The sequence below is a fragment of the Podarcis erhardii genome (genome assembly GCF_964252035.2).
Source record: "Podarcis erhardii genome assembly, chromosome: 18".
NCBI lineage: Eukaryota > Metazoa > Chordata > Lepidosauria > Squamata > Lacertidae > Podarcis > Podarcis erhardii.
In genome coordinates this window covers 9686700-9701765 of record NC_138516.1, presented here as the reverse complement: position 1 = coordinate 9701765, position 15066 = coordinate 9686700, and the positions used below count along the sequence as shown (strand labels likewise).

General features: G+C 47.5%; 1 protein-coding gene across 2 annotated transcripts; it reads right to left on the bottom strand.

Moving 5' to 3' along the window:
• Positions 1-74: 74 nt before the first annotated feature.
• Positions 75-14026, bottom strand: HMG20B (high mobility group 20B). 2 transcript variants are annotated; one of them, XM_081846381.1, is made up of 9 exons: positions 13938-14026; positions 13100-13217; positions 10496-10699; positions 8862-8982; positions 8219-8265; positions 6639-6717; positions 5166-5381; positions 4210-4342; positions 75-2300 (listed from the first exon to the last, which is right to left on the bottom strand). In XM_081846381.1, exons 1-9 carry the CDS (start codon positions 13973-13975, stop codon positions 2288-2290), a joined length of 969 nt encoding a protein of 322 aa, XP_081702507.1. In that variant the 5' UTR covers positions 13976-14026; the 3' UTR covers positions 75-2287. The 2 variants fall into 2 exon arrangements, with proteins under 2 accessions (XP_081702507.1, XP_081702508.1); XM_081846382.1 differs by having other exon boundaries at positions 13112-13217.
• Positions 14027-15066: the final 1040 nt, after the last annotated feature.

The window sequence follows — 15066 nt, the reverse complement described above, 5'->3', positions numbered from 1 at the left end:
TTGTCTCAGATGCAAACTCAGATGCAAGTTTCATCCCAAACTCGAAATCACACAATTACTGAGGAAGGTCTGTGTTTTCAAAAGTTTTTTATTTCATTAAAAAAAAAAAATCCCTGCACCCACAAAAGCAACATACCCACTTCCCTTGCTGCTAAAATAGCTTTTTTCTGTTGCCGTCGTTCGACGCGCAACTCTAAGAAAATACAAGATTCAGAAAGTCTATATAGGAGCGTCAGAGCTAATTCGTCAAAAGGCAAGAGACACAGACAAGACAGGATTTCTCCTCTCTTTCTCATGAGAAAGAGGATCTAGAGCGTTCTAAAACTAAAGTGGATTAAACCAAATTTTGTGCCAAGGAAACTCCCTTGACAAAAATTCTGCAACGTAAACCATGGTTAGGGCACAGTGGAAAGAAACCGTGATCCCTGGGCTTAGCGTTACGGCTGAAGCAGGGGTCATAGTTTTGTTTCGATCCAAATAAATCATAATTGAAAATTCCTTGGGCTGATCAATGTAGTTTCGGGTTACATAAACCGCAAACCAAGGTTTGCATGCAACGCGAAACCAGGGTTATGGCTCATTTCTCCTGAACAAGGAACTATGATGCACACTGTCTGCTTGATCACAGTAAACCATGGTTTAGGCGAAAAAACGGCAAAGTCCTGCCAGCTGATTTCATTCTGCAAATTAAGCAAAATTACGCCTAATTACAAATTATTCTTCTCCGTCCTACTCTTGGGAAGCGGGGAAAGGGCTTTCAAACCCCTCACACACGATACAGGGGACCTCTCTTTAATTTCCTGCTCCACTGAAAATGAGGAGAGCAAGAAACTTTTATCTATGGTTGCAATCGAAATTATTCCAAAAACCCATTGCAAAACAAGTTTATTATCGAAATCCACAAACTTTTAGCGGATTGCAAGGAGCAAATAGTTTGACGCGACGGCTGCTTCAAACAGGTTTCCCCAAATTCAGCTGAAAACGCGTCTTTGATTTGATCCTTGCAAATAGCGGAAAATCTGTGAATTTTTTATAACAAACCTGTTTTGCAATGGGGGGAGGTTGAATAATTTTTGATTGCAACTGTCTACAAAAAAAGCACAAAAGCCTGGATTCTTAGATCGATGAAATCAGGGTCTAATTTTGTTTTGAAAAAAATATTTTATTTATTTACGCTACCAAATTGTAGGCAATTTTTTCCCTCCAGATGTGAAAATTCCAGGAAATTAACCCTAAGAGTAAATAGGTCGAGGCAGTGATACAGCTCAGTGGTGGTCGGGGGACCAGAATAGCGCAGATAAAAATATCTGGATCGAACCTGAGAGTGAAGTCCCATTAATCTCAGTGGGTCTTACTCCCAAGTAGTCTTACCTGCGACTGCACTGTAAAAGCATGGTTTTCAGGCAGGTCTTTTCCACTCTAATGTCCCGGAAGGCCACTAACTGAGTCCAGCAATTATGGGCTGGATCTCAACCCACATTGCACGCTCCCTTTACCTAGAATGGAACAGGATCCGTGTAGCTCAGGGACTTTGCACTCAGAAATGCAATGTTTAATTTCTGGGTCTCTCCAATTTAAAACGCAACACTTCTTTGGGGGGTCCCTGCAAAAATTTAATCTGCATTTCCGACGCAGCGTCTGCCCTGTTTGCATCAAACCTTAGTCAGCAATGATTGTGAATTTATTCATTCGTTCCCCGCGAGCGACTGTGCCGCAAATCGGAAGTCCTGGCTCTGGGCTGGCTGGCCGTGCCGTGAAAACGGCGGTGTTTCAAACAGATCCTTGAGTAATCTAGCCGATTTGAAAGTGGTGCTCTTCTCTTGTTTAAGAAACAGCAGGCAGGCGCAGAAAAATGAGGGGCAAAAGCGAATCCATCAATTATACTTAATTAGGAAGCAGGAACACACTACAGATTTTGTGCCGCAGTGTGCGCACCACCGATGTTCTTGCTGCAATAAAACGCCGAAACACCAGTGGCAAAAATTGGAATTTCCGTCATCGTCGTCCTTCCCCAAAAAGAACCGTAGAATCCCAGAGCTCAAGGAACCTTTGCGCAAACATGATTTTTTTTCTAATGTTCTAAAACATCTGACCAGCCTGACATGCACCTTTGAGGAGGAATAAGGAGATTGGGAGAAGATTGATCCTGAAACATCTCAGGAGCACAGAAGAGGCACAGTTAAGAGAGGAGAGGTCTGGGAGGCGGAGACAGCTGCAAGCAGGGAGACTTTGAGGAGACGCACAGTTGTGCGAAGTTTTCGAGTTGCGCTGGGAGGTCTGGGGCTGCTTACAAGTGTTCACTGGAAGAGAGAGGGGATTAAACAATATCATCATCATTATTTCTTATTTACCGTATTTTTCGCCCCATAGGACGCACTTTTCCGCCTCCAAAAATGAAGGGGAAATGTGTGCGTGTCCTATGGGGCGAATGCAGGCTTTCGCTGAAGCACTGACCCCTCTCGCTCTCCAGGCTTCGCGTAGATCTCCGCAAGCTTCGGGCAGCTCTCAGCAAGGCGCGGGATCCTGGCGCAGGGCTCCCGCGGCTTGCAGAGAGTTGCCTGCATGCCGAAGGCTGGGCGCGCTGCGGAGAGTTGCCTGTTCTGGGGGCTGGGGTCGGGGGAAGCTCAGGCTTCCCCCACCCCAGCCCCGCGCCTGGGAAAAAAAAATATTTCCCCCCCTTTATTTCGCCCCCAAAAAACTAGGTGCGCCCTATGGGACGGTGCGTCCTATAGGGCGAAAAATATGGTATACCCCGCCCATCTGGCTGGGTATCCCCAGCCACTCTGGGCGGCTCCCAAAATATTAAAAAGACAATAAAACACCAAACATTTAAAACTTCCCTAAACAGGGCTGCCTTCAGATGTCTTCTAAAAGTCAGATAGTTGTTTATTTCCTTGACATCTGAAGAGAGGGCGCCACCACCAAGAAGGCCCTCTGCCTGGTTCCCTGTAACCTCGCAGGGAGGGAACCGCCAGAAGGCCCTCGGAGCTGGACCTCAGTATCCGGGCTGGACGATGGAGGTGGAGACGCGCCTTCAGTTATCCTGGGTCGAGGCCACCCCATGCTTAATTTGCTCATGATAAAATGTCCTAGTGCCCTGGGTGCGACATATTCTAAAGTAGGGGTAAGGAGAATCGTTTTCCACCCAACGGCTGCTTCCCCTTTGGCACAATCTTTCAGGGGCCAGGTGTCAGTGGTTGGCAAGCTACAGACTGTCTCTCCAGAGTAGTGCATGCTCTGGTTATCTCCCGCTTGGACCACTGCCATGCGCTCTCTGTGGGGCTGCCTTTGAAGGTGACCCGGAAACTGCAACTAATCCGGAATGCAGCAGCCAGACTGGTGATTGGGAGCGGCTGCCGAGACCACAGAACACCGGTCCTGAAAGACCTACACTGGCTCCCAGTACGTTTCTGAGCACAATTCAAAGTGTTGGTGCTGACCCTTAAAGCCCTAAACGGCCCAGTAGACCTGAAGAAGTGTCTCCACCCCCATCGTCCAGCCCGGACACTGAGGTCCAGCGCTGAGAGCCTTCTTGCGGTTCCCTCCCTGCGAGAAGTAAGGTTACAGGGAACCAGGCAGAGGGCCTTCTCGGTGGTGGCGCCCTCCCTGTGGAACACCCTCCCGTCAGATGTCAAAGAGATAAAGAACTACATAACTTTCAGAAGCTACCCATAGATTTCAGGGCGGTTCACAACATAAAAAAGCAATATAAAACCCACAAAATACGTAATAAAATTTACAGCTTTGGGACGCCCCTCCTCTGCAGTTCCCCCCTGCCTCTCAGCTCCCCCCAGCAATCCCTCCGCCGCACCTCCAGGGGGCACTACTGCTCCCTTCAAGAACCACGGACGAAGAAATGCATCTCTTTGTTCTACCCTCTTTACCTAACCCCCCAACCGGCATTCGCAGCAGAAATAGGGGAACCCAAAGCCCTCCAGATACGGCTGGACTCCAGCTCCCATCAGCCTCAGTCAACACGGCCCGCGGTCAGGAATTATGGGAGTTGGAGTCCGGGACACAGGTTCCTGCCACTCTAGCGCCACCTACTGTTGGGCTCCCCACTTTCCGCCCATTGAACCGCTACCTGCCACTGCTCCCCACTTCTTGCCACGATTAGCTTAATTTGCAAAGAGCCCACCTCCTCTCCGGACCAGGCAGCCCCCTTCCCGACCCTCCGCTCGTGACGGATGCCTCCCGCGCATGGCTCACCTGGCAATGCGAGACAGAATCTCCTTCACCCGCACCACGAGCCTCTCGTTCTGCACCGGGTTGCTCTCAATGGCGCTGTGGAGCTTCGCCATGTAGAAATCGAGGGTGCTCAATGTAGGGGTCTCCCCGGTGCCTGGGGGAGAAAGAACGATCAGCTAGCCGCTGACCTCCATCGCACTCTGCAAACTGGCCGTCTGCCCATATCGCTATTATTATTTATGTCCCAGAGTGGATATATATCTGATCAGAAGGTCGGTGGTTCGAATCCCCGCAATGACGGGGTGAGCTCCCGTTGCTCGGTCCCTGCTCCTGCCCACCTAGCAGTTTGAAAGCACGTCAAAGTGCAAGTAGATAAATAGGTACCGCTCCAGCGGGAAGGTAAATGGCGTTTCTGTGCACTGCTCTGGTTCGCCAGAAGCGGCTTTGTCATGCTGCCCACATGACCCGGAAGCTGTACACTGGGTCCCTCGGCCAATAAAGCGGGATGAGGTCCAGTCGCGGGCGACTCTGGGGTTACGGCGCTCATGTCTACTGGCCGAGGGAGCCGGCGTACAGCTTCCGGGTCATGTGGCCAGCAGGACTAAGCCGCTTCTGGCGAACCAGAGCAGCGCACGGAAACGCTGTTTACATTCCTGCCGGAGCGGTACCTATTTATCTACTTGCACTTTGACGTGCTTTTGAACTGCTAGGTTGGCAGGAGCAGGGACTGAGCAACGGGAGCTCACCCCGTCATTGCGGGGATTCGAACCGCCGACCTTCTGATCGGCAAGTCCTAGGCTCTGTGGTTTAACCCACAGCGCCACCCACGTCCCAATGGTATATAATTGACGTTTTATTTCTATTCTTTGTATATCGTGTTGTTGTTTTATTGCTATAGCCAACAGCTGACGCAAATAAAGATTCATTCATTCTTTCATTTAGCCGCGTCCCGCCCAGTGGGGGCCGCCCAGCCGTACCTGGGATTGGCAGGCTGGCAAAGCTGGCGGTCAAGGCTTGGCGCACTGTCTGCAGCTGCTTCTGCAAGGCGACTGTCTGGCGCTCTTCCAGAGCCAGTTCCTGCTCCAGGCGCTCTTTGGCGCAACTCATGTTCTCTGTGTGTTTCTGCAAGATGGAGTTCTGCTCCTCAAACTCCGTGTTCACCTTGCGCAGGCGACGGAGCTCTGCTTCCCGGGCTGCAGAAACAAACGGACAACAGAGGGAGTGTTAAGTTGTGGTTGAACATATCAGACGACACAGCGATTCTTCAAACAGCTCTTGTTTATTCACAGGCCGGGACAGAACTGAACCGAAGGGTTCAGTCTGCCTGCTTATACAGAGCTCCAGTACAACGTAACTGTAGCAATTTTCTAATACTATCCAATCACTGAATGTCACTTTCGATCCCTTATTTGCATAACTATCTACAGTATCCCCCTGCTGGCCCAGAGTGAGAACTTCAGTACATAACAGGGAGATTATTGGAACAAGAAATTTGCGGGTGCCCTGCATGGGGAATTTTGCGGGTGTACGGGCACCCAGGGGAGTTGGCACCTGTGCATGTCAGGATCAGGGCTGGACTGAGGTTTGGCAAGGCCCTCAGCTCTTGAAGGTAGTGGGGCCCTTTTTATGTCCAGCTGTCCTTTGCCAGCAACAAATTGTCACGGCTTTTTGTGTTTTGAATATATGCTATATGGTCGTTTAGGGACCTAATAGGTATCTAAAGCCATTTGCACATCACAAAATAGGTATTTTATCAAAGCAATTGTTGAACTGAAATACAAGAAGTATATCAATAGGTAAAGGGAAAGGGACCCCTGACCATTAGGTCCAGTCGTGGCCGACTCTGGGGTTGCGGCGCTCATCTCACTTTACTGGCCGAGGGAGCCGGCATACAGCTTCCGGGTCATGTGGCCAGCATGACTAAGCCGCTTCTGGCGAACCAGAGCAGCGCCCAGAAACGCCGTTTACCTTCCCGCCGGAGCAGTACCTATTTATCTACTTGCACTTTGACGTACTTTCGAACTGCTAGGTTGGCAGGAGCAGGGACTGAGCAACGGGAGCTCACCCCGTCACGGGGATTCGAACCACCGACCTTCTGATTGGCAAGTCCTAGGCTCTGTGGTTTAACCCACAGCACCACCTGCGTCCCTACCCTATATATAGAAAGGAGCAAAACAGTGATATTTTAGGGAGCAGGCAGGGCCCATGACTTACATCCTAGAAGCATGCACAACACAAAACACTGTTGCTGTATGCAGGTTTTATTTCATTTCTTTTTTATCTTATATTTTGGAAATGTACATCCAGTTGTTGTTTTTTCCTTTAAATTTTTTGGGGGTCCCCAAGAGAGTGGGGCCCTAAGCTATAGCTTGTTTAGCTTATACGTAAATCCGGCACTGGTACCCAGGACCTTTGTAAGCCCACGACGGCCCCTCGGTTCCTTAAATTACCTTTATTCTGGTCCAAGAACTCCTCCGTAAATATGGGGACGTCAAACGTCGAGAATCCGTCGCTGCCTCCCTCTCCCAGCTGATTGAGAAGGAAACAGGTGAACAGAAACAAGAGAACAAATAGAAAACTTTGCATTATTTTCCCAGGGAAAATTTGGGGATGAATTGGAAGTTGAGCATGTTTTTTGGGGGGGCAGAAGTCAGGTGGAAACAGCCTTAGGAAATCATTTTCTAAATCTCCGCAGTGCAGAAATGTGCGTTTCAGGGCCTTTTCCCGTGAAAAACACCTTCGGAAAACAAAACCCCCACATTCCTGGACTCAAACCCTCAAGATGGATAAATAGGGGGTAAAACATTCAACTCTTAAATAAATAACAATAGCCATTATTCTATTTGTTACCCCCAAATCACTATCAACCAATCAAGGCCCCTTGAAGATATCATGCGTTCCTTGCTTTATATAAAATACCCAGAGAATTGTTATTTTTTAAATCATCTATTTTTAGCTGTTTCTTGGGCCGTTACCCCCACCCCAGGAAGTGACAGCTGGAACCTCTGCCTGATAAAATATTTTCACATCCGGCAGCCAAATTTGCTCTATCAGCTAAGAAGCTCCGTTCCAGCTATGTTACAGCCTCCTAATTTTATTTTCAAAGCCTTACTGCCTGCTGTAAACTTTTATAGGTCATGTTTTCCCCCAGAATAAAGTGTTGTTCTTATAACCTGGCTGTGCACTGTAAAGGCCTTATGATGAACTGATGGGATTGGTTTTAAAAAACGTAAAAGCAAACTTGTAGTAGTGGTGATGGATCGTAAAGAACAACCCCAAAATCTGAATTAGAGAAATGCTCATTTTGGGCAAACAAATGTTGTGGGCAGTGGGCAAGCTTTGGAGTGCTTCAGAGTGCTTCTCTGGATTGATGAAGAACTCTGCTAATCTCCAAAGCTTGCATACAAGAAAATGCGGTTTTAATAACAATAATAAAATTAATTTTTTAAAAGGAAGGTCTGGAGGGAGGTATGGGCTGAGGAAGAACTCTGCTAATTTCCAAAGTTTGCGTGCAAGAAAATTTGCTTTTGATAACAACAACAACAAAATTTAATTCTTAAAAGGAAGGTCTGGGGGCATGGGCTGATGAAGAACTCTGCAAATCTCCAAAGCTTGCATACAAGAAAATGTTCTTTTAACAACAACAACAAAACTAAATTCTTAAAAGGAAGGTCTGGTGGGAGGGATGGGCTGATGAAGAACTCTGCAAATCTCCAAAGCTTGTATACAAGAAAATTTGCTTTTGATAACAACAACAAAACTAAATTCGTAAAAGGAAGGTCTGGGGGGAGGGATGGACTGATGAAGAACTCTGCAAATCTCCAAAGCTTGCATACAAGAAAATTGCTTTTTGACAGAAGCAACAACAAAATTAATTCTTTAAAAGGTCTGGCGGGGATGGGCTGTTGAAGAACTCTGCTAATCTCCAAAGCTTGCATACAAGAAAATTGGTTTTTAACAGAAGCAACAACATTTAATTATTAAAAAGAAGGCCTGAGGCATTTCCTCAAAGTCTGATAGCCTGCTTTACCTTGTACCCATTCAGCAGCGTGTTCACGACTCCAGAACCGGCATCCTCTGGAAGGTATTGTAAAAAAAAGCAATAATAATGTCAACAGAAAGTCGGGAGATGGTAACTCAACTGAGCGCACAGAATAATTTGGATAGCATAGGCAAGATTTCAGCCCAGATCCCTGGCTCACCCTCTTTCCCAGCACCAAGCTGCTAAATTTGCAATTTGTGCTGTGCTTCCTAGCTAAAAGACACGACACAAAAGGAAAGGAGGGAGGAGGAGGGAAAAGAAAAACGAGCGAACACGTCAGGAAATCCGTCACTCTTACATCACCTCCTCCCCAAAAGTTTAATAAGGGAAAGAATTCCCCTTCAAGGAGGCCACCCCTTCTGTTTCTTTCCTCCTTTTAAATAATCTTTATTATACATCCATTTACATAAACTTAATACAATACAATATGTACAGTAGATACATTACCTACCTACATACGCATGGTGGACACACCATAAATGTTTGACTCCCAACTCTCCTCATTGTGTTGTTTTACAATTTATTAATCTGTACGCATTTCATTCTTATTATTCCGCTTTCCCATTTTTTATCTACACAATTTTTATTCGCCTTACAAAACTTCTGGCAAACCTACTAGCGACCCTCTCACCTTTCTTGATCTTTTTCTCCTGCATCTTTTCGGCACACATCTTATAAGCTTCGGACTGCTGGTATTCCCTCAATTCCTTCATGTACTGCTGCTTCTCGCGCTCGGCCTCATCCAGGTAACGCTGGAACAAAGGAGGGAGAAGCGTGAACCCCCTCTCTGCGACCCACAAGCCCCCTCTGGCCTTATTTCCAGCTGGCAAACCCCTCTGCCCTTTACAGTGGTACCTCGGGTTACAGACGCCTCAGGTTACAGACTCCGCTAACCCAGAAATATTACCTCGGGTTAAGAACTTGGCTTCAGGATGAGAACGGAAATCACGTGGCGGCAGCTAGAGGCCTCATTAGCTAAAGTGGTGCTTCAGGTTAAGAACAGTTTCAGGTTAAGAACAGACCTCCAGAACGAATTAAGTATTTAATTAAGTATTTAACCCGAGGTACCACAGTACACAGGACGCGGGCTTGCCGATCAGAGCCTAGGGCTTGCCGATCAGAAGGTCGGTGGTTCGAATCCCCGCGACGGGGTGAGCTCCCGTTGCTCGGTCCCTGCTCCTGCCAACCTAGCAGTTCGAAAGCACGTCAAAGTGCAAGTAGATAAATAGGTATCGCTCCGGCGGGAAGGTAAACGGCGTTTCCATGCGCTGCTCTGGTTCCCATTCCCAACAGAATATAAAAAACACAATAAAACATCAAACATTAAAAACTCCCCTAAACAGGGCTGCCTGTTTAACAGGTTGAGGTTGAATCCTGACAAGACAGAAGGACTATTTTTGGGGGACAGGGGGCGGGCAGGTGTGGGGGACTCCCTGGTCCTGAATGGGGTGACTGTACCCCCGAAGGACCAGGTGTGCAGCCTGGGAGTCATTTTGGACTCACAGCTGTCCATGGAGGTGCAGGTCAATTCTGTGTCCAGGGCAGCTCCATCTGGGACGCAGGATGAGACCCTCCCTGCCCGCAGACTGTCTGGCCAGAGTGGTGCATGCTCTGGTTATCTCCTGCTTGGACTACTGCCATGCGCTCTCCGTGGGGCTGCCTTTGAAGGTAACACGGAAACTACAATTAATCCAGAATGCGGCAGCCAGACTGGGGACTGGGAGTGGCCACCAAGGCCATATAACACTGGTCCTGAAAGACCTACATTGGCTCCCAGCACAATTCAAAGTGTTGGTTCTGACCTTGAAAGCCCTAAACGGCCCAATAGACCTGAAGGAGCGTCTCCACCCCCATCTTCCAGCCTGGACACTGAGGTCCAGCTCTGAGGGCCTTCTGGCGGTTCCCTCCCTGCGAGAAGTGAGGTTACAGGGAACCAGGCAGAGGGCCTTCTCGGTGGTGGCACCCTCCCACCAGATGTCAAGGAAATAAACAACTACCTGACTTTTAGAAGACATCTGAAGGCAGTCCTGTTTAGGGAAGCTTTTAATGTTTAATAGACTATTGTATTTTAATATTTTGTTGGAAGCCGCCCAGAGTGGCTGGGGAAACCCAGCCAGATGGGCGGGGTATAAAGAATAAATTATTAATTATTATTATTATTATTATTATTACAGGCATTGCCGCCTCCGTCCGAGAAGGCTAAAAGCCCATCGTGGCTAAAAGCCCATTGACGACTCTCCTCCATGCAAATTCAGCCACTCTCACCTGTTTATCCACCGGCTGGAGTTTGCTCCATTCCGCACCCAACATCTTCGTGATCTCCGGGAACGGCAGGTCCGGGTGCTGCATACGGATCAGCTCCCGCCGTTCGTTCAGGAAGCGGACGTATCCTGTCACCGGGGCCTTTGGCCCGTTCGGGAGAATCTTCTTCCTCTTCTTGCCTTTTGGCCATCCCCTCTTCTTCACAGGCTACTCAGGAGAAAAACAGGAGATAGCTGAATACCCGCGGCTGGAACTTATATCAAGCTGGGGGTTCCGGCAAGCATTAGAAAGCCAACACAGGTTTCTAGTCCCCATGAGCTCAGAGCGTTGTTTGGAAGGAGGAACCTTCTGATGGTAAGAGCTGCCCTGCAAAGCAGTAAAATAATTCCTGACAAGTGGGCATCCGACCTCTGTTGGAAAATCTCCAGGAAAGGTGGACTTGCTGCCAGAAAGTTTAGTTGGAATCTATTTATGTACCTAGACAGCATCTTAAAAAGTAGAGACATCACCTTGCCAACAAAGGTCCGTATAGTAAAAGCTATGGTTTTCCCAGTAGTGATGTATGGAAGTGAGAGCTGGACCATAAAGAAGGCTGATCGCCAAAGAATGGATGCTTTTGAATTCTGGTGCTGGAGGAGACTCAAGAGTCCCATGGACTGCAAGGAGATCCAACCTCTCCATTCGGAAGGAAATCAGCCCTGAGTGCTCACTGGAAGGACAGATCCTGAAGCTGAGGCTCCAAGACTTTGGCCATCTCATGAGAAGAGAAGACTCCCTGGAAAAGACCCTGATGTTGGGAAAGATGGAGGGTGCAAGGAGAAGGGGACGAGAGAGGACGAGATGGTGGGACAGTGTTCTCGAAGAGACCAGCATGAGTCTGACCAAACTGCGGGAGGCAGTGGAAGACAGAAGGGCCTGGCGTGCTCTAGTCCAGGGGGTCACGAAGAGGCAGACACAACTAAATGACTAAACAACAAATTTGTATATGCAACAACTGCGGCCCCCAAGTGCTTTGTTAGCCCCCAAAATGAAAGCAAACCAACCCCTGTGTTGCAAAGACAACGCCAGCCACGCCTAGGCAACACAATTACCATGTACCTACGCAATAGACAATCATTTATAGAATTCCTTAAAACCATAACAAAATGAAATCTTTAGTCTCAAAGTCTCTGAAAATCTTTACATGAAGCGAGGTATCAGACTTTATACGATGAAAGACAAGCTGGGAAGTTTTGTGTACCTCGGGTTACATACGCTTCAGGTTACAGACTCTGCTAACCCAGAAATAGGACCTCAGATTAAGAACTTTGCTTCAGGATGAGAACAGAAATTGGGCGGCGGCAGCGGGAGGCCCCATTAGCTAAAGTGGTGCTTCAGGTTAAGAACAGTTTCAGGTTAAGAACAGACCTCCGGGACGAATTAGGTACTTAACCCGAGGTACCACTGTATTCAGCAAATATGATGTCCAACACTGAACAGCAATTCCAGATATTGACTACTGTTTCATAGAATTCTTCGACAGCGCGGTGGGAAGGTATAGAATTGCTTCATAAACCCATCTTATTTCGAATGAATGTATGTAAATGAAAATATCAAAGGGCCACATGACCCGGAAGCTGTCTGTGGACAAACGCCGGCTCCCTCGGCCACTAAAATGAGATGAGCGCCGCAACCCCAGAGTCGTCCGTGACTAGACCTAACGGTCAGGGGTCCCTTTACCTTTAAGTGCTTGAAAAATTATAATGAATTTTTTGGTTTGTTTAAGGCGAGATTCCTCCACAACCACCCCCTGTTCCTTCACATCAATATTGCGATCCGGTCACGCAGAGGTGCAAGTTGGCAACAACGGCAGCGAGGGGAGACAGAGGCAGGGTCCTGGCCCCCGGGGGCAAAAAATCTGTAGCTTCGGGGTGCCAAGATCCCAAGTGGGTCTGTGATGCTGAGACCCCAAGTGGGTCCGCGGACTGTCTCTCCAGAGTGGTGCATGCTCTGGTTATCTCCCGCTTGGACTACGTCCATGCGCTCTCCGTGGGGCTGCCTTTGAAGGTGACCCAGAAACTGCAACTAATCCAGAATGTGGCAGCTAGACTGGTGACTGGGGGCGGCCGCCGAGACCACATAACACCGATCTTGAAAGACCTACATTGGCTCCTAGGACGTTTCCGAGCACAATTGAAGTTGCTGGTGCTGACCTTGAAAGACCTAAATGGCCCTGTGTCCCTGAAGGAGCGTCTCCACCTCCATCGTTCAACCCGGACACTGAGGTCCAGCGCCGAGGGCCTTCTGGTGGTTCCCTCATTGCGAGAAGTGAGGTTACAGGGAACCAGGCAGAGGGCCTTCTCGGTGGTGGCGCCCGCCCTGTGGAACGCCCTCCCACCAGATGTCAAAGAGATAAACAACTACCAGACTTTTAGACGACATCTGAAGGCAGCCCTGTTTATGGAAGCTTTTAATGTTTAATAGGTTATTGTATTTTAGTGTTTTGTAGGAAGCCGCCCAGAGTGGCTGGGGAAACCCAGCCAGATGGGCGGGGTATAAATAATAAATTATTATTATTATTATTATTATTATTAGGGGAAATCTTGTAGCCCCGACATATAGACGCACCAAGAGTCTCACCTCTTCTTCGCCATGGGGCTTTTCAGCGATCAGACGAGGGACTTCGCTTTTCTCCTGCTTGATTGACACCAGGAAACTCCCCTGCTGGGTTTTCCCCGCGGCATTCCTGAAACCAAAAAAAGCACGCATGCAAAAAAGGTTACACAGAACTGCAAATTTACCCCGAATTTCCACCCGTAAAAGGAAGCTTGCGTTTATTTATTTTCCTAAAAGACTCTATTGATTCGTCAACCCAAAAAAATGAATAAAAATGGGATGAAGCTAATGGACTATGCAGAATTAGATAAACTAATAGGAAGGATTTGAAACCGGCGAGACCAGAAATTCACGGAAGACTGGAGTAAATTTACGGACTATTTGAAATGTAATTGTGAAGAACACACGACAGTTTGTAGGTTTGCAAGAAGTTTTGTGAGGAGTGTTATTGGAAGTATTGTAAAAATGGATAAGGGGGAGGGTGATTTGTTAAGAGATGTAAAGGAAATATAAAGTTAAGAAGTGGTGAAAGCGGTGGATCATCAGAGGTGCTGACGGAAGTCTAAAAAGATTGTATAAGTGATGCGTTTTGTGGTACATTTTATAATTTATATGTTAAAATTAATTAAAAATACTATTAAAATAAAAGAATGAATAAAAATGATTTGTTTGATAGCTGAACAAACGAAGGCGCTGCCTTCCCACCTGGCGCTTTCGAACCCGGATTTGAAAAGTAAAAGGTTTTCTTTCTCACCTCTGCCATCCCAAACCCCGGAAGACCTTTAATATTGATAAGTTTGGGATTTGGCAACTTGAAAAAGCACCAACATAAAATAACGTCAATACTCACAGAAGCCCAGCCGCTTGCTGCCTGGCACTGTGCGACATTTTCCGTTTGTTGGCGGTGAGAAACTCAGGCGACCGCTCTTTGCAGGGAGCCTGAAAGAGACGATTCAGGACTTAATGCGAAAAGCACAGGAGAGCCGGCATGTTTTGCACGGGGACCCCTTTTCTGTTTCAACACTCAAACTCTCCCCCCCCCAAAAAAATTAAATAAATAAAAAACACAAACAGAAAAGACAAGCAATACGAACAAATTCTTGTCATATCCTTATTTTTCTAAGCATTAAGTGGGTTTCCCCAAGTCCCACCTATCTGATTTTCATTTTACTTCATCTTTAGCAGTTTACACATATCATAATTTCCAACCATCTTTTTTTTTTTTAATCGCACTTAAAATAGCTCCACATTTTATCACTTACAAATAATACTATTTTAAAATACCCTATCGACTACTTCTAACCCTATGTCCACTTCCAAAGCTATTCTAAGGTTTAAATATTGACATATTTTTTTCAAATATTCCTTAAACTTCTTCTACTGTAATCTTCTTCCACCGTCTCTTCTCTCTGGACTGGGAGTCTCCCAGTCAGTTTGGCAAGTTCCATATAGTCAACAATGCACAAACTCTTTGCCAGGAAACCATATTGCTGCGCTGGTCCATCTCGCTTTTCCGACAGGGTAAAAACCTCGCAAGTGAAGGCACAGGTTGGGTCAGGCTCCGCTAGAGGACCTTCAGAGGTCCCTTCCGGATTTACAAGCCTATGATTCAACGTTGGAGGGAGGGCAGCAGACCCTCCAAGTGTCCCTATTGTCCAGGGACAGTCCTGGACTTACAGAAAATGTCCAGGTTTCTGATCTGACCCTGGAATGTCCCGCTTTTCCTTAGGACGTCCCTATTTTCAGGGGAGAAACGTTGGAGGGGATGGAATAGGACGTCCCTATTTTCAGGGGAGAAACGGTGGGGGGGATGGAATAGGACGTCCCTATTTTCAGGGGAGAAACGTTGGAGGGGATGGAATAGGACGTCCCTATTTTCAGGGGAGAAACGTTGGAGGGGATGGAATAGGACGTCCCTATTTTCAGGGGAGAAACGTTGGAGGGGATGGAATAGGACGTCCCCATTTTCACGGGAGAAA

Bases quoted from the DNA above. Each gene is read 5' to 3' on its own strand.
- HMG20B (XM_081846381.1), bottom strand. From the start codon at position 13,975: ATGTCGCACAGTGCCAGGCAGCAAGCGGCTGGGCTTCT. The intron at 8,266-8,861 runs GTGAGAGGGTCG...AATACCTTCCAG, and splicing joins GGAGAAAAAGATCAAGAAAG to AGGATGCCGGTTCTGGAGTC. The intron at 6,718-8,218 runs GTAAAGCAGGCT...CTTCTCAATCAG, and splicing joins CGCTGCTGAATGGGTACAAG to CTGGGAGAGGGAGGCAGCGA.